This window comes from Thamnophis sirtalis, unplaced genomic scaffold (genome assembly GCF_051295495.1).
Source record: "Thamnophis sirtalis isolate CommonGarterSnake01/CBP01778 unplaced genomic scaffold, rThaSir2_p1.2 scaffold_5, whole genome shotgun sequence".
Classification (NCBI taxonomy): Eukaryota; Metazoa; Chordata; class Lepidosauria; order Squamata; family Natricidae; genus Thamnophis; species Thamnophis sirtalis.
Window position 1 is genome coordinate 27,710,289 of NW_028261385.1, and position 24,894 is coordinate 27,735,182.

The following is a 24,894-nucleotide window of genomic DNA, read 5'->3' on the forward strand; positions in this document are numbered from 1 at the left end:
CTTTGGAAAACCAGTTTATTGGAAAGATGGTAAAATGTCTCATTTAACTAGAAAGGGATAAATGAACAATGTAATCCATCAACATGACTGACTGAATATACAAGATATATATGTGTGTTTGTGAGCCCTCTAGTGGCAAGAAAAATATGTGGAGTTAACTCAGTGTTGCTCTGAGGTAATTTCTTCACCAGTGATTTATAACAACTTACTATGCTGGTATAAGAATTTTCTAGTCCTTCACAAATTTTTACTAGGCTCTAAGCTCGTGTTGACTAGACAAGCATTTGACACAATTCTCTGTTTCAAAGCCAAAGACCCAGCACTGTCCAAAGATGTCTCTGTGGTCATTTGGCCGGCATGACTAAACACCACAGGCACACGGAACGCTGTTACCTTCCACCAAAGGTGGTTCCTATTTATCTACTTGCATTTTTACATGCTTTCAAACTGCTAGGTTGGCAGAAGCTGGGACAAGTAATGTGAGCTGACTCCTATGGAAATATAGAAAGAGAAATGGCTATATCCACTGAGGGATCCACATAAGAGAAGGACTTCAAGAAAATCAAGATGGTGATTGTGTCTCAATTATCAAACCCACTTCTCTTTTTTATATGCCTTGTAGCACGACACATGTAAAAACGTGAAGAGCTTCAGCTGTGCACTCACAGCCACCATCCTGCCTTTTTAAGTCCCCTCTGCAGATGCCCCTGGTCCCACAGGTAACCAAATTAAGCAAATTAGCAATGATCTCTCCATCCCATTTTATTGAACATGAAGCCAATGGACTAGGAAGCCTAGAAGGAGCTTGCCACATTGTATTCATAAGGTAGAGAAGGAAAATGCCATCATCTCTGAAACAAATTCGCCCATTTTCATTCAGCTGCCGACCCAGTGAAACTGGCATAATGTGTTCTCTGTAAATGGAGGCACTAATTGCATAGGAAGGCATTTTACAGGAAACATTTTTTGGGGAAAAACAGCAACCTTAAACTAGCCAAGTAAATATATGTAGCAGCATGATCCCGGATGGACATGATGGCAAATCTGGTTTTTAAATGACCAGCATAAAGTTTTTGTATGGTTACAAGCATTCGTACGTATATGCTCCAAATTGATAACAGACTTGGCAGTATAGCACTGCTTGCTTTATTGAAGCCCTTCTGAGCTACATTATATAATGTATCGACAGCATGGAAATTTCATGAATATAACTAGACACCAACTTTTTCTAGGAGGATATAGAGAGGAGACTGTAAAGATGCTATAATGCTTGATTTTCTAATGGCTATGAAATGCTTAAGATGAGCAAAGGTGCCAGGAGGCAGAGGAGTAATGAAAAATCCTTCCAAAAACACACCAACTCCATGGATGGCAGCAATACTAGAGCTTAGGAAAGTCACTCTATAACAATCAGGCTATCATTTTGAAATTGAAGCATTTCAAAAGAAAAACTGGGGTTGTCTTTGTTAATGGAAATGATGGGAGAGGAAGACACATAAAACAAGTTATATTTAGAATGATTTTTGTTTCATCAAAATTGTCCTTGCAGAATCATCACTCGATGAATTAATAAGATTTGTCTAGAGAATGTCTTAGTTATATGTGATAATATTCTCAAAATGGGGCTGGTGGAGCAAACACACATCAAATATTTTATCTTGATGTATGAAGACTGGACATTTTAGGAAACTCATATTTCTTTTATTAATGCAACCTTATCTCTGAATAGAGGAAAAGTAAATGCAAACATGAAAACTTAACAAGTGTTCTCTCATATCTTTTGTTTTCCACCTCAATAACCATGTTAGTTAAGTATGACGTCTTCTTACTAGAAATGAAAAAGAAAATACGGTAACTTTGAACGTCTTAGTCGTGTTCCAGTTTCATTGTGTGTAAAAGAACACCCTATGTAGGATGAAGCCAACAACCACTTCCTTACCATCCTCAGTATATATACAGTCTGTCCTTTGATGTGGAGAAACACAAAAAAGCAAAGATGGTTCACCTAATGGGCTTGTGGTTCACTGTTGCAATTTTTCTCCTCAGCATTCCAGGAGGTAAGTGCTAAATTATACTACTTTTTTGTTGTTCATTTCATTTCTGATAATGTCACTTCAGAACAATCAATGAAAAGGTAAGCAGGTAAGCTACACAGATTGTTTCAAATGTATGGATTTCTCCTTGACTTTGGACCGTGATGAAGAGGAAATAGCTCAGGTCTCCATCAGGCTGAACTGATACTGACAGTAGAAGGCCCACGGGGAGATTCAAAGCTACAGTTGTTAAGAGGGTAGTTTTATTACAGATACAAGAAAAGCCATGAGTAATGAAGAAAGCAACTATTGTAAGATTCAGGATATATATATATATATATATATATATATATATATATATATATATATATATATATATATATATATATATATATATATATATATATATATATATATATATATATATATATATATATACTGCATATAGTTTTATATACATGCACAAACACAAACATACATATCTACACTCAGAAGAGGTCCAAAGTCCAAATCTGACATCTTTTCTCCTGTTCACGCAACCTCACAGGTTGAGAATCACTCTTTAAGGGGCGGGTCCAGGATCAGACCAATCAGATTTTTGCTTTTGACCATATCACACCTGACCCACATAATGCCAGAGTTTAGAATTGTATCAGGAAAGAACAACTTAAGTAAAATGTCGGGTTTATCGTTGCATACAAATTGCAATATTTAATTATTAGGGATTTATACTATTGCATCAGAAACCCATCGTTTCTAAGTATAAGGGCAACATTACTTATCAGTAATGAATAAGTTCACTACCTTTGTATTGCTTTTTCCCTTTGAGTCTCTGCAGCAGAGCTGCATTGACAATTCTGTTGATTAATTGGAGATGTAGCTACTGAATTAGTTATTAGGAAAGTGTTGGCAGAGAATACAAACCCAGATGAGAACAGGAAAAAGGAAGAAGTGTCAATCTTCCTCAGCAAAGGCCTGGATGAAGGAGAGGGGGGAGGGAGGGAGGGATGGAGAGAGAAAGAATTTTTGTGGGTGTTTTCTTATCTTTTCTGTGTTCTTTACTCTTTTATTCTTCTCTCTGTTCTGTTTCTTTTAATATATATGTAGCACAAAATAAACAAAACAGTAGATAATTTTGCATTGTATCTATCAATAAAGACATTTGATTTAAAAATAAACTAGGTTTATTAAGATTAATTCAAACTTTAATTTAAAATTAATTGGTACTTAATTTTAGACATTTCATGAGAATCAATATAGAAAGTATCCAGAACATTTAGTTTTTAGAATAGGGTTGTCAGGCTATTTGGTAACATTGTGGAGTAACACATATCACAATTCATTGAGATATTCAGTATACAACATGTCATACCAAAAATACACTTTTTACAGAAGTCTGAAAGGTAATCATTAAATTTAGCTATTAGCAACCACAATAGAAGGACCCAGCAATGTTCACATTTTTATAAGCTTCAAGGTATGTACTGTAACTGTACTTCTTCAATCCGGTGTCCTCCAGATGAAATCCCTAAAAGTCCAAGATAAGCATGCCAAAACTGGAAGTGCTGCAATCTAAAATGTATGAAATGTGTGAAATGTATTAATAAGTGCAAAAAAGCAAGACTGCTTTGATCGGTTGATGATACACGACCATAACACAAACTGTGAGCACTTTGTATGATGAAATATTTACATGTTTTGTTGGTTCCTTTTTCCTCTTTAGCTAATTGATTAATTTAAAGTTGTATTTTGTGACTCATGATTAGCTTGTCTTCTTCATTCTGTTTAGATCACTGTGCCCAGATAATTGGAGGAAAAGTATCAGTTCCACATTCAAGACCTTTTATGGCCAAGATCAAAGGCTCAAAGGGGCGCCTTTGTGGGGGGACCCTGATCAAACCAAACTGGGTATTAACAGCAGCTCACTGCATAATGTAAGTTTGGAAATAAATAAATAAATAAACACACACAGAGACACACACACATTCTTTCTATTAAGTAATTATCACTTTATTATTTTCACTATTCTCTTTGACACTTTTTAATTCCCAAATGAAAAAATCATCAATTTAATCTTTTCTTCTTTCTTCTCTATGTAAAGTTACTAGTTTTTCAAAAGAATTGTTTTTTTTTCTTTTCCTGAATCCAGTTTGAAAAGACTAAGAGCCAAGGTGGCGCAGTGGTTAAATGCAGCACTGCAGGCTACTGCTAGATCAGCAGGTCAGCGGTTCAAATCTCACCGGCTCAGGGTTGACTCAGCCTTCCATCCTTCCGAGGTGGGTAAAATGAGGACCCAGATTGTTGGGGGCAATATGCTGACTCTCTGTAAACCGCTTAGAGAGGCCTGAAAGGCCTATGAAGCGGTATATAAGTCTACTGCTATTGCTATTGCTATTTGCTATTTTTTCAAGTTCAGTTAATGTTATAATCCAATGTTCCATCATAGATATTTCATTACTTTCCCAACCTTTTGCATGCGATAATCTCACCATATATGCAATATTGGTTTCTCATACTTCTTTTCTAATTCCATGATCATAAAACCCAATAAGAATAATTCTGATATAAACAGTTAAATACAGTAGAATTTACTTCTGAAGAAACACAGAAGATTGAACTGCCAAATGATAAAACTTAATATTCTTCAGCTGAAATTATAACGTATTATCCTTGCTAGAAATGAACTTTACTCAATTCTTATTTACCCTCTTTGCTTTTTAGAACAAACAAAACTGAAGTTATTCTTGGAATTCATTCAGAAAACGACACAACAAAACAAGTTTTCAAAGTTAATAAGAAAATTTCTCACCCGGACTTTGATAGGGTCACAAAGCAGAATGATATTAGGCTTCTTCAGGTATATTCTAAAGGATACACATAAATAATATACATGTGAAGGACAGCAGGAATGGTTTCTCCTTTTCTTTATGGGTACAGGGAGTCCTTAACTTACAACTACATTTGGGACTGGAACTTCCATTGATAAGCAAGGTGGTTGTTAAATAACTCATGATGAATTTTATCCCTTTTTTTGCTTCATGCTTCATTGAGATCATTAATATCATTGTTGAAATATGTTGTTTGTTTTAATTGTATAAATTTTATATCTATGGCTAATACTTCTGTTATGAGGGCCCGAATGTCAGCTACCCTGCTGCTAGCTGCCATGGGGGTGGGGTCGGTGGAGAATTTTTCATTACAACTTTGCAACTACGGTCTGGGCTTTGCTTATCTCTCCAAGGCCATTTCTTCTAACTTAGGTATGAAGAGCCAGAGTTGCCTAGCTACAAGAGGGTTGTGCTCTACAATTTGTTTTATTTCCTGCTTCGTCTGCTTTGGCCTCAGATCTTGCCTGAAACTTGTCGCATTCAGTTCTCTCATGATAAGGGTACCTTTTCTCTGACTCTCTGGAGCCAAGGGTTTTTCTTTCCTAGGGAATGGATGGAGGCAGCCCTGACCCAGCTATAAATACCTTTGCAGAAAGCAATGTACAAAGGATTTAGCTCTAGCGTTGACAAGGGAGGGGGGGGTAAAAGAAACAATTATCGGCTCATGTTGTTGATCTGGCCTACCTCAAAGGGCTGACAAGCAGCCTATATGAAGAGCCTAACATTTGAGCCCCATTTCATTGGCCTAGGAACCACCACTGATGATGGCAGCAATGGAATAAAGAATATTCTCACACTTATGTGTTGGAAAAAATGCTTTTCCCTTTCATTTCCGAGATGGAGAGCAGGAGGGAGGAATTCTTATTTCTATATAAATGAATAGCAGGTGTGGAATTACCCATATTGAAGAAGTTCAAAGTATTATTCTTGTTACTATTATAGTTTGTTTTTATTGCAAGGGGCTCAGATGATATAAATGTTGCTTCTCAGACACATTGCGTCTGCATAATATTGTAATGTAGGTCTGGCTGAGATAGGATCCAAGGTGCAAGTCTAACATATGATGCATTGCACACCATATTGACTGTTAATGTAAAGGTTAATCTTTTTTGCCTTCCCTCTTTTCTCATTTAAGCTTAAAGAAAAAGCAAAACTTAACAAGAATGTTGCCATCGTCAAGCTTCCTAAGAAGTATGGTGACCTCAAGGCAGGAACACAGTGTCTGGTTGCTGGTTGGGGGATTACTGAAAGTCGAAGACCATCAGATGTCCTCCGTGAAGTTGATGTCACTGTCATTGCAAGAAACATCTGCAATGATCGAAAACACTATAATTCCAAGCCATTAGTGACAATGAATATGGTCTGTGCTGGTGACAAGAGCGGAGGCAAGGATGCATGTACTGTAAGTATATCTATCTACCTGCTCTGAATGTTTGAAATTCAAAAATAATATACCGAAAGCAGAATTTGAACGAATGAGTAATCCTACTTGCACGCTTCTAGTGTTCTAAGAAATCGAAGTCCTACACTACCACTATAACAACTGTAAAATTAGTAAAATCTTCCCATCATAAAGTCAATTGCAAAAAAAATCTAGAATTATATATCCCTCTAGATTGGCAGCATTATGGTATGTGATGAATCTTTTTTTAAAAGTACAGGCAGTCCTTGACTTATGAGCCCGATTGGAGCCAAAATTTCTGTTGCCAAGTGAGACAGTTATTAAGTGAATTTTACTTCATTTACTTCAACTTTCTTGCCATAGTTGTTAAGGGAACTTTGCAGCTTTGAATGAACTAAATGAACTGTTTTAAGTTAGGGACTACCTTGTACTTATCGATGGAGCACTTGGGGGGAGGGGGCACCAGAGAATGTGAATTTTTTGGAACACTAGACTGAAGTGTAGCTGGCACCTTTTCTGCCTAAATGTGGCTACATTCTTCACCTATTCAGAATTCACACTTGCAGGATAGATTGTATCTTTAGGCAACTAAATGTATTTGGTCATTTACTCATCAAGAAAGCAGTGATGGGAGTGAGCTAAACCACAAACACATACACAGATATATGCACACAGAAACACTCACACCTTTTTCCTCTTCCCTCCACTTCTCCTTCAAAGGTGTTGGGAAAAATATATATTTTGGCTTAAACTCATGTTCTGGGATTGTGAAATAAGGACAAGTATGTCATATATATATCTAGACAGAAACCCAATTTTGTTTTTTTACTGTTGGATGGTCTCTTGTGACGAGCCGAAGGACAGAGAATGGAAGTAGTGATCTTCCTCCCATATTTGGGCATACCAGGGGTTGTGACTTTAAATATATACCTTTCACCTTAGCTTCGCTGATAAGGAGTCGAGCTCTGTAGCTCAGTGGTTAACACATCTGCCTAAGAGGCAATACAGCACAGGTTCGATTCCCAACAAGGGTATGGCTAGCTGATGAGAGCTAAATAGCTTGAAATAGATCTATACTAGTCTCCCTTTATTTATTTATCAGCACAAATATAACAGATAGATAGATAGATAGATAGATAGATAGATAGATAGATACACACACACACACACACACACACACACACACACACACACACACACACACACACACACACACACACATATATATATATATATATATATATATATATATATATATATATATATATATATATATATATATACATACACACACACACACACACACACACACACACACACACACACACACACACACAGAGTCAGAAATAAAGCCATTTCAGATTTAGGTTTATTTGTCTATTCGGTGCATTTCCATCAAGCATTATCTCACCTTTTCCCACCCCATTAACTCTGCAAGATAGGCTTGACTGAGAGAGGGAGACAGAACAGAGACAGAGAGAGACACTCAGTCGTGGGGGTGGGTGGGTTGCAGAGTATGAAAAAAAGTCAATATGGAAGCCAGAATCGACGTCCTGCCACTTTTTTACATGCTTCAGGAAAGAAGGTTGATTCTTTGACCAGGATGGGCATATTTTTCCACTCCTGGCCTTGGAGGGTCAAGGTGTACTAGAGTGAGGATTCACCTAATGTGAAAGCATCCTCTGGTCCCCTTTCTCCAGTCATCTGAATGGGGCACTTGCAGGGCCCGCTCCTAGCCAGTGAAAATTGGAAGGATACAGTCCCAAAGATAACCAAGGCTCAAGCTATTTAGGGCTTTATACACAAGAACAAGGCTCTTGAATTTGCCAGCAACTAGAGCATCTCCCACTGAGCTGTTATCATTTTTGGCTAAGCTGGTTAGCAAAAGTCAGCAAGAAGGCCAGAGCATTTGGTGCAAATTTCAGCTGCTGAATCATCTTTGGGGCAGTGCCTTGTAAAGAGAACTACAGTAGTCTAACCAGGAGTTGCCAATAGCATGAATCCTTCATTATTGTATATTATAATTGTCCCCTAAAAGAAAAAAGCATACAGAGTTGCTGTATCACTCAGATGGGCAGCATAGAGATTTAATGAATAAATAAATTTAATATGATTACTGCAAATAATGCAAATAAGGCAATCGAAGTCCTGCAACTTTTTTACATGCTTCAGGGCAGAAGGTTGATTCTGTGACCAGGATGGGCATATTTCTCCACTTCTGGGCTTGGAGGGTCAAAGTATACTAGAGTGAAGGGACGCCTACTGAGAAAGCATCCTCTGGCCCCCTTTCTCCAGTCACCTGAATGGGGCACTTGCAGGGGGGCCTCCCAGCCAGCCAAAATTGGAAAATTGGAAACACTGTATTTGTCCTATGGGCAGCATAGAGATTTAGTGAATAAATAAATTAAATACGACTACTGCAAATAATGCAAAATTTCTCTTCTCCCCACCTACCCCATTTTCTCCCTTGTGCAGGGTGATTCTGGTGGTCCTTTGATGTGCAAAGGGGAACAAAGAGGCATCGTTTCCTTTGGTAGAGGATGTGCAAAGCCTCAGTATCCTGGTGTCTACACCCTTCTGACAAAGGAATATTCTCATTGGATAAATAGTGTTATAAAACGCAATTAATAGAATTATCATTTGACATTGACAGTCTTTTCAATTGTATTCATTCATTATAATTCCTTTAAGACAATCTTTTCCAGCCTTTTCCCTCCAGATGCATTTGACTAGTCACACAATACTGAGCCAACACAAAATCATTGAGCCTGCCAGCTAAAAGTAACAGCAATTTCAGATAAATTAATCTAGAGGGTAACTGATCAGTTTGGGTATTTAAGTTTTCTATTTGAATGCAATTTTTTAACAAAGTTTTCTTTTCCTTTATAAAAGCTAAGCAAAAGTTTCTAGAAATTATTTCTCTTTATTTTTCTCTCTATGTGTACACTTACTCTGCTAGATAAAATTATTCCCATGTTTATCACAAATGGAATGGTAACTTATTTCCAGAAAGCAGAAGAAAATAAATCCCTGTTGAAAACCATTTTGTTATTGGTTCTTTTGTTATCGTTGTTCATTTGTGCTATGTATCCAGTGTTTGCTTGTGGCAAACTTCAAACTTTTTTTGAATTTGGAAGAATGAATTTCTGGGCTGGGAATGGCTTTTAAATGCATAATAACATAATTGGACTTCTCTTATAATTGGAGGTAACTTGGAATTGCAAAATTCCCAAATAAACATACATGAGTCCTTTATCACTTGAGACTTCTTATGGATCTGTACACCACTTTTATGAATGGCGATGTGAGAGCACTTGAAAGCATTGGAACCACTTGTCTTCTGCAGTTAGAAGTTTTCATCATTCAATGTTTTCAAACAAAGGTTGGACAACCATTTGTCAAAGATGATATGAGGCAGGGGATTGACTACAAGAGTAGTTTATCTGTAAGGCATGACATATATGATAAATATTCGGTGGAGGAAGCGAGAGGACACCAAGCCAAAAAGTTCAATTTTTTTTCATGCACTGCTCAGAAGAAGGAAGTCAAGGAGTGATCTTGACTTTTGTTAAGGATTTGGGGAGAAATTAAAACAGAGAGCTGCATGCACTTCCTGCAGGATATGTACAGTGACAACCAAATGCTTATGATAAACGTGATGGGACTTGCAATCCAGTCACAAATAGGATGAGGAGTAAGGGTTAACAATTTTGGTTCATCTAGTGATGGGCTGGACCTGAATAAGTGGACTGAAAGTGTTCTCAGCTGACAGATTGTATCACCAAAATCATGTGAATGTGCTCTGTAAGTTAAAACAATAACAATGCCAAACCTCAAAGCAGACTTGACTAGAACCTTTCATAATATATCTACTGGCTTCCAAGATTCTCTGTGGAGCATTTCAAATAGTGGCACCTAGCACTGATAAAGGGCGTGGTAAATTTACCCGCTTCCGTTTTGATCATTTTCCAAAGTTGGTAGTCCTCATTAGAGCCAAACAGAAAAGAGATCCAATTATCTCACAATGAGAGTAGAACTGCAGACCTTTTTCCTTCTTCCCTTTGAAACTCAGGTCAACAATACCTGATCTACCCTCATCTTAATATTAGCATTAATAAGCCAAGCTTATCACCAGTAGGGAATACATTTTAATATCCATTTATTGTATAAACGTAATAGAAACATTATAGCATTAAACATTACAAATTCAGTTAGAACTTCTAAGGTTAGAGTATAACAGCAACTATGCAAGTAGGACTTTTCTGTTCTTAGACAATATTTCTTTGCAGTGTGCAAAGTCGTCTTCAGAGCAATTTCATTTTGAATTGAAACCACAAAAGAAATCCAGGTATCAATGGTGTGTTCTATGAATCATTATGACATCACTGAGTAATAGTAATACATCTAACGCACAGTCATTTAATTCATACATTCTCCAGAGCATCCACTATTAGTGGAAGGAGAATTACACATAGAAAACCATATGTAGAGAATGGGGTAATATTGGAAATAGGCCATTTATGTAGGGGAATGTACATCTAGGAGGATCCCAGCTCATCAAAAGCTTTTGATGACTTCAATCAACACTTAAAGAAGCCATTTAAAAGAAGTTTAACAGAGGCTGATGGGAATCAAACATATAACCCCTTGGACGATTTACACTACTCTTGTGTTTGGGAACAGTGGCTTATAAGACACACGCTTAACACTCTGTATAGCAAAAGCAGCTTGAAATCATGAAGCATTTCATACATTTCTGCTCATAAACTGAAGCAAAAAAGAATTTATTTCCTTCTTCACTCAGTTCCAGATCTGAACCTCTTCCACTGAAGCCACGTTTTAAACAATAATAGGTGTGTGTGTGCACGTGCGCAATGTTTGAACCCTACCAATACAATTGCAAGAATACAAGAACATACCATACTATGTGAGGATATTCTATGCAAGAATAGGATGGACATCTGGGGTTTTTTTTCCTGCAGGTTTGATTCAAGATGCTGGTTCCTATCTATCTATCAAGACACTTGAGATGACAGATCTTTTTCTTTCCAGGATTTGCAATGTGAGGCCAGTCCCATGTCCTGTGATCTAGATAAGTGAAATTGAAGAATGCTTTGCTTTTTTATAGCATTTCCCAACCAAAGACTCTTACCTCGATTAACTTTTAAATGGCTGGTGAAGACAACATTGTTTGGTGGAACTTTTAATAGTCAATCCTTCTTTATGAGTTTATAAATTATTCTTTATTTTCTTTTTTTAATATATTTTTATTATTTTTACATTTAAAACAATGCAGTACTACGAAGTCGAAGTGACCATACATTCACATTATTTACAGCTAGTCTCAACCATTAACTATTAGCCTACTTAATACCAGTGATGTGCAGTGAAGCTTATGGCTGGTGAGGCAAAAAGAAAGAAAGCAGCTTCCCCCCCCCCCGCCGCAGCAGCTATGTCCGAAATAGAGGCGTCCCGCGGCCCACAACTATGTCCGACCCAGCTGCGGGGCGCCTCTATGTCAGACAGAAGCAGTGGGACGCTTTCTTTCGGCTTTTGCCTGCCCCGCAGGGAAACACGTCCACATTGCAGGCGCCGGAGCCGCAGGCCACCAGGAGTATGTCCCGCCCACAGCAGAAGAGCGCCGGTTCCTGTTCAGGCTGGAGAGCCATGGAGGCGAAAGGCGAAGAGGAGCGGGGGGATGTTCCAAGAGGCCCCCTCCCCTTTTGGCACTTCGCAAGCCAGGCCCGCAGCGGCAAGAGGCTCAGCTCCGCTTCTATCTCCCCCCCTCCGCTCCAGAGAAGCCGGCCGTGGGCAAGTCTCCGCAGCCCCGGTTCCCTCTCCAAGCAGCCCCAGGAGGAAACGGGCCAGCCCTGCTTCCCTCCCCGGACTTTCCGGCAGTGGAGGACCCGCATTCTGCTCCCTCTTCCAAGCCCCGAGTGGCCAGCCTTTCGCCTCTGCAGCTCTCGCTCCAGCCTTGTCCGGGCTCCTCCTCGGCAGGCCTGCCAAAACTCTGGAAGAAAGCGATGGGAGCCGAGGCTGGCCACTCGGGGCTTGGAAGGGGGAGCGGAATGCGGGTCCTCCGCTGCCGGAAAGTCCAGGGAGGGAAGCGGGGCTGGCCCGTTTCCTCCTGGGGCTGCTTGGGGACGGAACCGGAGCTGCGGAGACTCGCCCACAAACAACTTCTCTGGAGCGAAGGAGGGGCGATAGAAGTGGAGCGGAGCCTCTTGCCCCTGCGGGCCTGGCTTGCGGAGTGCCAAAAGGGGAGGGGGCCTCTTGGAAAACCCCCCACACCCCTCTTCACCTTTCGCCTCTGTGGCTCTCGCTCCAGCCTCGTCTGGGCTCCTCATTTGAAGAAGTCAGCTTCTTTTTACCACTTTAAATAATCTTCAGGGAACTATTTCTGTTTCAACTAGTGAACCAACCAAATAATACATATATGTTGCAGTGAAGAGTGAGCCTCCTCCTTCTCCCCCACTCCTCTCTCCTCTGAAGCGTGCCCTCCGAAATAACCCGCCCAACGTAAGCGTGCTCAACTGTCAACAAGGCATGATTCGCTGTTTCCAGATCAGGAGGCGGGAGAATCAGGGCCTCCTTTGCATACGAATTTTTTTGCTTTTTAACCCTTTCTTAACTTTTAAAAGGCAAAAAATTCCTTATGCAAAGGAGGCCCCGAGTTCTCTCGCCTACTCCTATAGTTAACACTAAGCACAGACTCCAAGTCACTGTGACTTGGAGTCTGGTAGCAACTACCTTGGCTTTAATTATTTAAAAAAAATTCTTTAAAATTCTTTCCTTTTCCTGAGGAGACTGGTGAGGCCCCGCCTCCCCTGCCTCTAGTGACTGCACGTCCCTGCTTAATACATTTTCTATCCTTCTGTCCAATCACAATATACAGTTTGCTCCCGTCTTGTCACCTTGTCTTATACCAATCAAAAAATCTGTTCCAGACTTCAAAATATTCTGATTCCCCTTTATTTTTAAGTTATTATTCTTTATTTTCAAGGCATGAAACATTGTTCAGCATTTTCATCTAATATACTTTTTTAGTTATTTATGTTGCTTCATTCTCTTGAGCACTCACTGAGCAGAAAATTACATTATCACATGATTCTGTACTGATGAAATAAATTAAAATGGCTAATCAGGAGTATTTATGATTGTTGACAATTTGGCCCTTCCCCAGTCAAACCCAAATTGTGCTCAACAGCAAATTTCTAAGAATTTTCTTTCATCTTTTGATCACAATTAACTCTACAATTACATGAAATGAAACCTTCTGTGCAAATATTTTATGCTTGCCTAGTCTGCCAACCTCATCTGCTTCTCACCAACTGTCAAGAAGTAATACATAATGAGTCTTGAAAATGACATGAATATAGGTCTATACTACAGTTCTTTTCATCTGGTTGTTGATCTCTGTTCCCTAGATAACATTATTTAGATTAGGGTTTTTATTGTTGCTTTTATAAGTCTTGCATAAGTCAAGCTGCCCACAATTATTTGGAAATGGATGGCCTAGGAAGCTGATCAAAAAGAAACAAATCTTATACTGTCTGTACAAACTAGAAAGAATGTTATTAAATTTGGTTTTTATTTTATTTTAGGCAAATAAACATATGTGCTTATGATGCACTAACCTACTTCTTCTATATTTACCTGACTGCATATTGTTTAATATTTTTTCTCTTGTGCCATTTTGCATTTCTTTCCATTCTCCTCCATTCCATACCAATCTACCTTTTGATCATTCCATCATAAAATAGTTTTGATTTTGAAGATTCTTCTTCTTAAAGAAGAAACATGAACTAAAGCAGTAGAAATGCAGCTGTAGGTAAAGGCAACAAGAAGGAAGCAAGAACAGAGTGGCTTTATTATTTGTAGCAGCACAGAGTCCAAAAGTGTTTTGTAGAACTTCCTTGGATAGAGGTATAACTGAATGCCAATCACAGAAGGGCCAAAACAAGAAGAAATGCCGCTCCTTGAATAGCAAAAGTAATTTGTAAGTTGGAGGCAAACTAGGAAATTGGGAATCCCAGTTCTGTAAACTTTTCCCCCTTACTCTCAGATCACATTACCAAAAGGAAGTTTCTTTGATAGCACAGCCATGTGAATAATTGAACCTATTAGGAAGATAAACCAAAGATTTATCTTAGCTACAGAGAACAGGATCCATTCTCAAAACATTCCTTTTCCAAAAAAAACCTCCTTTTTATATTCATCTCAGCATTGTTCACAGACAGCAAAAAAAAATATTGTAACAACAAAAAGAAGGGAGGATAAGATGGATGAAATATGTAGAGCCCCATATAATCTCAAAGACCTTGTGAGAACATATCATTTAATATAGCATATTTAATTAGGTCACTTAAAATCTCAATGGAATTAAAGGCATTTATTTAGCCATTTTAGCCAAAGTAGAAAAGGAGACTAAATAGGTCACTCTATTTAGTCATGACGAGCCTTTCTTATGAATGCCCTCAAAAGGCAACAGGTAGACTTCACTAATATGCTATACAGTTGTGGAAACTAACCAGTAGAATGCAAAAATAAAAGTGTTCATAAGAAATAATCTATAAATAGGGCTGGCAACTTCCACAACAACTAGATGGCAACAAAAGAAGACCAGTGTCTAATGGTCATTTGGATTTTTGGAGTCCAGTTATTAGCTATAACCTAATAAGAATAAAATTTAAGAAGTTAAAATAATATTTTGATCATTTGTACCAGCATTGTTCAACCTAATGCCTCCAGATTTATCAACATTCCAATACCTAGAGGTCTCTGATGGTTGGCCATTCTGAACAGCACCATGTACAAAAGAGTGTATGCAGTTAGATCCCAGCTTATTTTGGTACTACATAGAAGGTAATTTAAGAATTTGGATTTAAGAGTAGCCTTGAACTGGAAAAGAAAGAAAAAGAAAGAAAGAAAGAAAGAAAGAAAGAAAGAAAGAAAGAAAGAAGGAAGGAAGGAAGGAAGGAAGGAAGGAAGGAAGGAAGGAAGGAAGGAAGGAAGGAAGGAAAGAAAGAAAGAAAGAAAGAAAGAAAGAAAGAAAGAAAGAAAGAAATGAGGGAGGGAGGGAGGGAGGGTAGGAGAAGAGCAGGAGGAGGACGTGGTTTGCAAGTGCTCAGCATTCCTTTCATTCAATTTTATTACATTATCTGTCATCCTCACCAAGTAAACTAATTAGGTATCACAACCAGATAAAATATCTATGATATATAATGTATGATATATGATATATATATATACACAAGATATATATGTATTTGTGAACCCTCTCGTGGGCAGAAAAATATGTAGCATTAAATCGGTGTTGCTCTGAGGTAATTTCTTCACCGGTGATTTATAACAATTTATAACAAATGGTATAAGAATTTTCTAGTCCTTAGCAAATTTTAACAAGCTGTAAGCTCATATTGGCCTTAAGCATGACTAGACAAGCATTTGACTCAATTCTACGAAGAAGCCACTGAAATAGCTGGTGGCTCTTTCTTGACTTAAAGGTGTAATTTCCTCTTTATACCCAGCACAGTTTCATTCTGCTGCTGCTTTCATCCCTCTGCTGGTTTAACACATTGCTCTGTACATCTTGATCTTTTTATTGGCTGACATCTTTGTTCCAACATTCTGCCATGAGAAACTAGTTCTCATTTTTTAACTATCACATGGCCAGCAGATTAAGATGCTATTTCAACTGGTAAAATGGAATGGTAAAAGGTTCCCCCTCTCACATATGTGCTGGTTGTTCTTGACTCTAGGGTGCGGTGCTCATCTCCATTTCAAAGACAAAGAACCAGTGCTGTCTGAAGACATCTCCATGGTCATGTGGCCGGCATGACTAAATGCCGAAGATGCACAGAATGCTGTTACCTTCCACCAAAGGTGGTTCCTATTTTTCAACTTGAATGTTTACATGCTTCCAAACTGCTAGGTTAGCAGAAGCTGGGACAAGTAACAGGAGCTCACTCCTATGGAAATATGGAAAAATAAATTGCTATAGACACTGAGGGATCCACCTAAGAGAAGGACTTCAAGAAAATCAAGATGGTGAATGTCTCTCAATGATCAAACCATTTTTATATGCCTTGTAGCACGACACATGTAAAAATGTGTAGAGCTCAACAGTGCACTCACAGCCACCATCTTGTCTTTTTAAACCCCCTCTGCAGATGTCCCTGGACCCACAGGTAACCTAATTAACCAAATAGTTAAGGTCTCTCCATCCTGTTTTATTGAACATGAAGCCAATGGACTAGGATGCTTAGAAGGAGCTTGCCACGTTGTATTTATAAGGTAGAGAAGGAAGACGCCATCATCTCTGAAACAAATGTGCTCATATTCACTTAGCTACCCACCCAATGAAACTGGCATAATGCCTTCTCTGCAAATGGAGGCACTAATTGCATGGGAAGGCATTTCATGGGATATTTCATTGCATGGGGAAAAATAATAAACCTAAGCTAGACAGATAAATAGATGCAGCAGCATAATCCATGATGCCCATGATGGTAAACCTGATCTTCAAATGATCAGCATCAAACTTTCTCAATGGTTACAAGCATTCATACAGATATGCTCCAAATTGATAACAGACTTGGCGGTATAGCACTGCTTGCTTTACTGAAGCCCTTCTGAGCTACAGTAAATACCGTATCGGCAGCATGGAAATTTCATGAATATAACAAAAGACACTAACTTTTTCTAGGAGGAGATAGAGAGGAGACTGAATAAAGATGCTATAATGCCTGGTTTTCTAATGGATATGAAATGCTTAAGATGAGCAAAGGTGCCAGGAGGCAGAGGAGTAATGAAAAATCCTTCCAAAAACACACCAACTCCATGGATGGCAGCAATACTAGAGCTTAGGATAGTCACCCTATAACAATCGTGCTATCATTTTGAAAACTGAAGCATTTCAAAAGAAAAACTGGAGTTGTCTTTGTTAATGGAAATGATGGGAGAGGAAAACACATAAAACAAGTTATATTTAGAATGACTTTTGTTTCAGCAAAATGGTCCATGCAGAATCATCACTCACCGAATTAATAAGATTTGTCTAGAGAATGTCTTCATTGTATATGATGATATTCTCAAAATGGGGCTGGTGGAGCAGCCACACATCAAATGTTTTATCTTCATGTATGTAGACTGGACATTTTAGGAAACTCATATTTCTTTTATTAATGCAACCTTTTCTCAGAATAAAGAGGAAATTATCAGCGATATATGTTGTTTTACTTGGTTCAATAGCCTCGTCCTACAATTTTTACTCAGCAAGCCAAACCACGCATCTCTCTCACACACACAGTGAAATGCAAACATGAAAACTTAACACGTGTTCTCTCCTATCTTTTGTTTTCCACCTCATTAACCATGTAAGTTAAGTATGATAAAGCCTTCTTACTAGAAATGAAAAAGAAAATAACTTTGAATGTCTTAGTAGGGTTCCACTTTCTCAATGTGTAAAGGAACGCCCTTTGTAGGATGAAGCCAACAACCACTTCCTTACCTTCCTCAATATATATACATTCTGTCCTTTGATGTGGAGAAACACAAAAAAGCAAAGATGGTTCGTCTAATGGGCTTGTGGTTCACTGTTGTGATTTTTCTCCTCGGTATTCCAGGAGGTAAGTGCTAAATTATGCTACTTTTTTTCTTTCTTTTTTTCATTTCTTTTCATTTCTGATAACATCAGCTCAGAACAATCAAGGAAAAGATAAGAAGATAAGCCACAGTTAGTTTCAAATGTATGGATTTCGCCTTGAATTTGGACCGTGATGAAGAGGAAATAGCTCAGGTCTCCTTCAGGATGAACTGATACTGACAGTAAAAGGCCCACAGGAGAGATTCAAAGCTACAGTTGTTAAGAGGGTAGTTTTATTACAGATACTAGAAAAGCCCTGAGTAATGCAAAAATGCAACTATTGTAAGATTCAGGATATATGTACTGCATATAGTTTTATATACATGCACAAACACAAACATGCATATCTACACACAGAAGAGGTCCAAAGTCCAAATCTGACATCTTTTCTTCTGTTAATGCAACCTCATAATTCTCGCTGAGAATTATGCATTAACTGTGGTTAACCATTAACATTAATATACTGTTGTTGTACCAGAACAAGGAGATTTTTGCTTTTGACCATATAATACCTAACCCACATAATACCAGATTTTAGAATTGTATCAGGAAAGGACAACTTGAATAAAATGTCAGGTTTATCCTTGGATACCAATTGCAATATTTAATTATTAAGGATTTGTATTATTACATCAGAAACCTATCATTTCTAATTATAAGGGCAACACAAATAGCCCTTATCAGTAATGAATAAGTTCACTATCTTTGTATTGGTTTTTTTTTTACTTTGAGTCTCTGCAACAGAGCTGCCCTGACAATTCTGTTGATTAATTGGAGATGTAGCTGCTGAAATAGTTATTGGGAAAGTGTTGGCAAAGAATAAACACCCAGATGAGAACAGGAAAAAGAAAGAAGTGTCAATCTTCCTCAGCAAAGGCCTGGATGAAGAAGGGAGGGAGGGATGGGGAGGGAGAGAGAATTTTTGTAGTTTTCTTATCTTTTCTGTGTTCCTTACTCTTTCATTCTTCTTTCTGTTCTATTTCTTTCAATATATCAGTAGCACAAAATAAATAAAACAATTATTAGATAATTTTGCATTGTATCCATCAATAAAGACATTTGATTTAAATATAAACTTAGTTTATTAAGTTTAATTTAAACTTTAATTTAAAATTAATTGGTACCTAATTTTAGGGATTTCACAAGAATCAGGCTTACTCACTATTGTCTAGAACGTTTAGCTTTTTAAAATAGGATTGTCAGGCTATCCGGTAACACTGTGGAGTAACACATACCATAATTCATTGAGATATTCGGTGTACAACATGCCATATTTAAAAAAAATACACTTTTTACAGAAGTCTGAAAAGTAATCATTAAATTTAGCTATTACCAAGCACAATAGAAGGACCCAGAAATGTCCACATTTTAATATGCTTCAAGGTATGTAACTGTACTTCTTCAATCCGGTGTCCTCCAGATGAAATCTCTAAAAATCCAAGATAAGCATGCCAAAACTGGAAGTGCTGCAATCTAAACTGTATGAAATGTGTGAAATGTATTAATAAGTGCAAAAAAGCAACATTGCTTTGATTGGTTGATGATACACCACCATAACACAAAGTGTGAGCACTTTGTATGATGAAACATTTACATGTTGTGTTGGCTCCTTTTTCCTCTTTAGCTAATGGATTAATTTAAAGTTGTATTTTGTGACTCATGATTAGCTTGGCTTCTTCATTCTATTTAGATCCCTGTGCCCGGATCTATGGAGGAAAAGAATCAATTCCACATTCAAGACCTTTTATGGCCAAGATCAAATACCCAACGCTTTGTGGGGGGACCCTGATCAAACCAAACTGGGTATTAACAGCAGCTCACTGCGAAATGTAAGTTTGGAAGTTTTGTTAGGTTTTTATTTATTTCTTTGTAAAATCTTGTTTTAAATATATATTTGTAGAATTTCACCGGTAGGTATGCTGGTCTTGTTGTATTCGGATCTTTTCCCATGTAAGTTTCAGATTGTCTTGGCAACATTTCAGCAAGGTCCCACTCGCCATCTTCAGGCTGGTGTTTTCGGCTTCATGCTTGTGCGAGTAAAGCGTGGTCAGAGCTGCCGTCTTTCTATAAATCTTGGTGGGCGGGTATGGAGTGCTGGCTTTGTTGCTGTAAGTGGGTTGATTGGCTGTGTAGTTGCATCCTGATTGGTAGATGGAGTTGATGTTTGTAGATTGGTCAGCTGTTTCGTATCAAACATCAACTCCATCTACCAAACAGGATGCAACCACAGAGCCAATCAACCCACTTACAGCAACAAAGCCAGCCCTCCTCACACACACACACACACACCAAGATTTATAGAAAGATGGCAGCTCCAACCACGCTTTACTCACCCAAGCAGGAAGCTGAACACACAGTCAGCTGGGTATCATCTTTAAGGTAAATTGTTCACTATCCCAACTTTTTGGTATAAATTCTAGGGGTGACAATGAAGCAAAGAAATCCAATCCATGTTCATGTGCATGTGCCTATGTGAATTTTTCAATACGATAAATATGTATAAAATGAGATTGAAAATAGGAAAAAAAGGAAAACAGAAAAGAAATTAATAGAGAAGAAAATACACACTATTTCTATCAAGTAATTATCACTTTATTATTTTCACCATTCTCTTTGACCTTTAAATCCCAAATGAAGAAATCATCAATTTAATGTTTTCTTCTTTCTTCTCTATGTAAGGTAACCAGCTTTTCAAAAGAATGTTTTCTTTTTTTTCTTTTCCTGTATCCAGACTGGAAAGACTTTGCTATTTTTTCAAGTTCACTTAATGTTATAATCCTAACTTCCATTGATATTTCATTACTTTCCCAACCTCTTGCATGCAATAATCTCGCCACAGTTACCATATGCAAAATTGGTTTCTCAAACTTCTTTTCTAAATCCATGATCATAAAACCCAATAAGAATAATTCTGACCACACACAAACACGCACACACACACACACACACAAACCACAGTAGGGAGAAACTGGGATAAACCAAAAACCTTGATAAAATAGCAGACAAGATTGTGCTGGCATACTTACTAGCCAGAGATTGGAATCAACTTTCATAGATGATATTAGAGAATTTACAAGCCCTCTTCCAGTTGTTTCTATTCCATGTAGAGCAAAGCATGACATTAATAGTACAAGCCTCCCTGCACATTATTGGTGTTCTTGTTTTTCTGAAAATTGCAAATAATTTGACCTCCCTTTGATTTTTTACTTCCCGAATATCCATATATAGGTGTGAATATTCATGTATTGTAATTTATTTTTGAACATGGCCAGAAATAGGCCATTGAAGGTATTTTGCATCTTCTATCAAAATATATATTTACTTTCACTGTTGAAATAATACTCCAATGAAAATTGAAGTAAAGCCTGCTGTCTCCAAATTTTAATTTTTGTGCCAGGATATAAACAATGTTAAATACAGTAGAATTAACTTCTGAAGAAACACGGAAGATTGAACTGGCAAATGATAAAACTTGATATCCTTTAGCTGAGATTATAACATATTATCCTTGCTACAAATGAACTTTACTCAATTCTTATTTACCCTCTTTGTTTTTTAGAACAAAGGACACTAAAGTTATTCTTGGAATTCATTCAGAAGAAGACAAAACAAAACAAGTTTTCAAAGTTAATAAGTACATTTCTCACCCGAACTATAATAATGTCACAAAGGAGAATGACATTATGCTTCTTCAGGTATATTCTAAAGGTTATACATAAATAATATACATGTGAAGGACATCAAGAATGGTTTCTCCTTTTCTTTATGGATACAGGGAGTCCATTTGGGACTAGAACTAAAGTCTCTGTTATGGGAAGGAGCGAATGTCAGCTACACTGCTACTACCTGCAATGGGGGTGGGGTCAGTGGAGAATTCTCCATTACAGCTTTGCAACTACGGTATGGGCTTTGCTTATCTCTAAGGTTATTTCTTTGGTAGCCAGAGCCAGAGTTGCCTAGCTACAAGGGGGTTGGGCTATTGAATTAGTTTCAATTTGCTGCTTCACACGCTTTTGCCTTCAGATCTTGCCTGAAACTTATTGCATTTGGTTCTCTCATAGCAAACGTACCTTTTTTCTAAATCTATGGAGCCAAGGTTATTTCTTTCCTAGGGAATGGACAGAGGCCTCCCTGACACAGCTATACATACCCCAGAAAGTAATATACAAGGGATTTAGCTCTAGCCTTGAGAAGGGAGGGAGAATAAAAGAAACAATTATTGACTCATGTTGTTGATTTGGCCTACCTCAAAGGGATGACAAGCAGCCCATAAGAGGAGCCTAACAGTTGACGCCCATTTCATTGGCATAGGAACCACCACTGATGATGGCAGCAGTGGAATAAAGAATATTATCACACTTATGTGTTGGAAAAAATGCTTTTCACTTTCATTTCAGAAATGGAGAGCAGGATGGAGGAATTCTTATTTCTATATAAATGATCAGCAGATGTGAAATTACCCATATTGAAGAAGTTCAAAGTATTAATCTTGTTACTATTATAGTTTGTTTTTATTGCAAGGGGCTCAGATGATTTAAATGTTGCTTCCCAGACCCATTGTGTCTGGGAAGCAATGTAGGTCAGACTGAGATACTGTGACTCTCCAAGGTGCAAGTCTAACATACGAGACATTACACACCATACTGACTGTTAATGCAAGGGTTAATCTTTTTTGCCTTCCCTCTTTTCTCATTTAAGCTTAATAAACAAGCACAACTTAACAAGAATGTTGCCATCGTCAAGCTTCCTAAGAAGTATGGTGACCTCAAGGCAGGAACACAGTGTCTGGTAGCTGGTTGGGGGCTTACTGAAAGTCGAAAACTATCAGATGTCCTCCGTGAAGTTAATGTCACTGTCATTGCAAGAACCATCTGCAATGATCAAAAGCACTATAATTCCGATCCAATAGTGACAAAGAATATGGTGTGTGCTGGTGACGAGAGAGGAGGCAATGATGCATGTAAAGTAAGTATATCTATCTACCTGCTCTGAATGTTGGAAATTCAAAAATAATATACCAAAAGCAGAATTTGAACGAATGAGTAATCCTACTTGCACGCTTCTAGTGTTCTAAGAAATCGAAGTCCTACGCTACCAATATAACAATTGTAAAATTAGTAAAATCTTCCCATCATAAAGTCAATTGCAAAAAAACTTCTGGAATTATATATCCCTCTAGATTGGCAGCATTATGGTATGTGATGAATCTTTTTTAAAAAGTCCTTGACTTATGAGCCTGACTGAAGCCAAAATTTCTGTTGCCAAGTGAGACAGTTATTAAGTGAATTTTACTTCATTTTACAAACTTTCTTGCCACAGTTGTTAAGTGAACTTTACAACTTTGAATGAACTAAATGAAATAAGTCAAGGACTACCTGTACTTATTGATGGAGCACTTGGGGGGAGGGGCACCAGAGAATGTGAATTTTTCTAAAGTGTAGCTGGCATCTTGTCTGCCTAATTGTGGCTACATTCTTCACCTATTCAGAATTCACACTTGCAGAATAGATTGTATCTTTAGGCAACTAAATGTATTTGGTCATTTCCTCATCAAGAAAGCAGTGATGGGAGTGAGCTAAAGCACAAACACACATACAGATACATGCACACAGAAACACTCGCACCTATTTCCTCTCCCCTCCACTTCTCCTTCAAAGGTGTTGGGAAAAATATATATTTTGGCTTAAACTCATTTTCTAGGATTGTGAAATAAGGATAAGTGTTGCGACTCCGTAGCAGTCTTCTGTGAGTCTTTTCAGGATGCAAGATTAATTATGCAGCTGGGGCTCATTGGGACATATTCTGGGGATAAAAGGACGGATGGTGCCACACCCTAGTTGCAGGAGTCAACGTTCCTTCGTGTGTTCCTTGGTTCGTTCAACATTGATGGATCATCAGTCGTGGTTTATGTAAGAAGTTGGAGAAGTGCTTTGTTTTCTGTAACCCTGATTCAAGGATACACTTGGAGAAGTGCATTGCGTTGTAAGAGTTTTCGTTTAGTATTCTGTTATCTCGTCAGAGACTGTATTTATGTTATTTTTGGGCTCGCAGCCAGTCTGAGCTGAGAACTGATAAAGAGAGTTCCTTTTAAGTTGTTTGCCTGTCATCTGTTTAACGAGCGGAGAAGGGGGGGACAGAACAGACAAGTATATATGTAGAGGGGGCTACAGAGTATGAAGAAAAGTAAATATGGAAACCAAAACTAGGCAATCAAAGTCCTGCAACTTTTTTACATGCTTCAGGGCAGAAGGTTGATTCTGTGACAAGGATGGGCATATTTCTCCACCTCTGGCCTTGGAAGGTCAAAGTATACTAGAGTGAAGGGGCGTCTACTGAAAAAGCATCCTCTGGCCCCCTTTCTCCAGTCACCTGAATGGGGCACTTGCAGGAGGCCCTCCCAGTCAGCCAAAATTGGAAAGTTGGAAACGTTGTATCAGTCATATGGGCAAAATATAGATTTGATGAATAAATAAATTAAATATGACTATTGGAATAATGCAAAAAACATCTTCTCCCCAACCACCCCTTTTTCTCCCTTGTGCAGGGTGATTCTGGTGGTCCTTTGATGTGCAAAGGGGAACAAAGAGGCATCGTTTCGTTTGGTATACGATGTGGATGTGAATGTTATCCTGGTGTCTACACCCTTCTGACAGAGGAATATTCTCGTTGGATAAAGAGTGTTATAAAAGGCAATTAATAGAATTATCACTTGATATTGACATTCTTTTTTATTATATTCATTCATTATAATTCCTTTAAGACAATCTTTTCAAGCCTTTTCCCTCCAGATGCATTTGACTAGTCACACAATACTGAGCCAACACAAAATCATTGAGCCTGCCAGCTAAAAGTAACAGCAATTTCAGATAAATTCATCTGGAGGGTAAATGATCAGTTTGCGTATTTAGGTTTTCTATTTAAATG

General features: G+C 38.0%; 1 protein-coding gene across 1 annotated transcript; it reads left to right on the plus strand.

The window, feature by feature from the left end:
• The first annotated feature begins 1,737 nt into the window (after positions 1-1,737).
• On the plus strand, positions 1,738-24,667 carry LOC106546295 (granzyme A-like). The gene is made up of 9 exons (XM_087715608.1): positions 1,738-2,057; positions 3,823-3,967; positions 4,755-4,890; positions 6,057-6,323; positions 8,799-8,949; positions 19,661-19,799; positions 21,530-21,665; positions 22,669-22,935; positions 24,515-24,667. The coding sequence occupies exons 1-9, from the start codon at positions 1,997-1,999 to the stop codon at positions 24,665-24,667; spliced, it is 1,455 nt and encodes a 484-aa protein (XP_087571734.1). The 5' UTR covers positions 1,738-1,996.
• Positions 24,668-24,894: the final 227 nt, after the last annotated feature.

Excerpts from the sequence above, each read along its gene's own strand:
- LOC106546295 (XM_087715608.1), top strand. The coding sequence starts at position 1,997 with ATGGTTCACCTAATGGGCTTGTGGTTCACTGTTGCAATTTTTCTCCTC. Across the intron at positions 6,324-8,798 it reads GAGGCAAGGATGCATGTACT|GGTGATTCTGGTGGTCCTTT; the intron begins GTAAGTATATCT and ends TCCCTTGTGCAG. Across the intron at positions 21,666-22,668 it reads ATGACATTATGCTTCTTCAG|CTTAATAAACAAGCACAACT; the intron begins GTATATTCTAAA and ends TTCTCATTTAAG.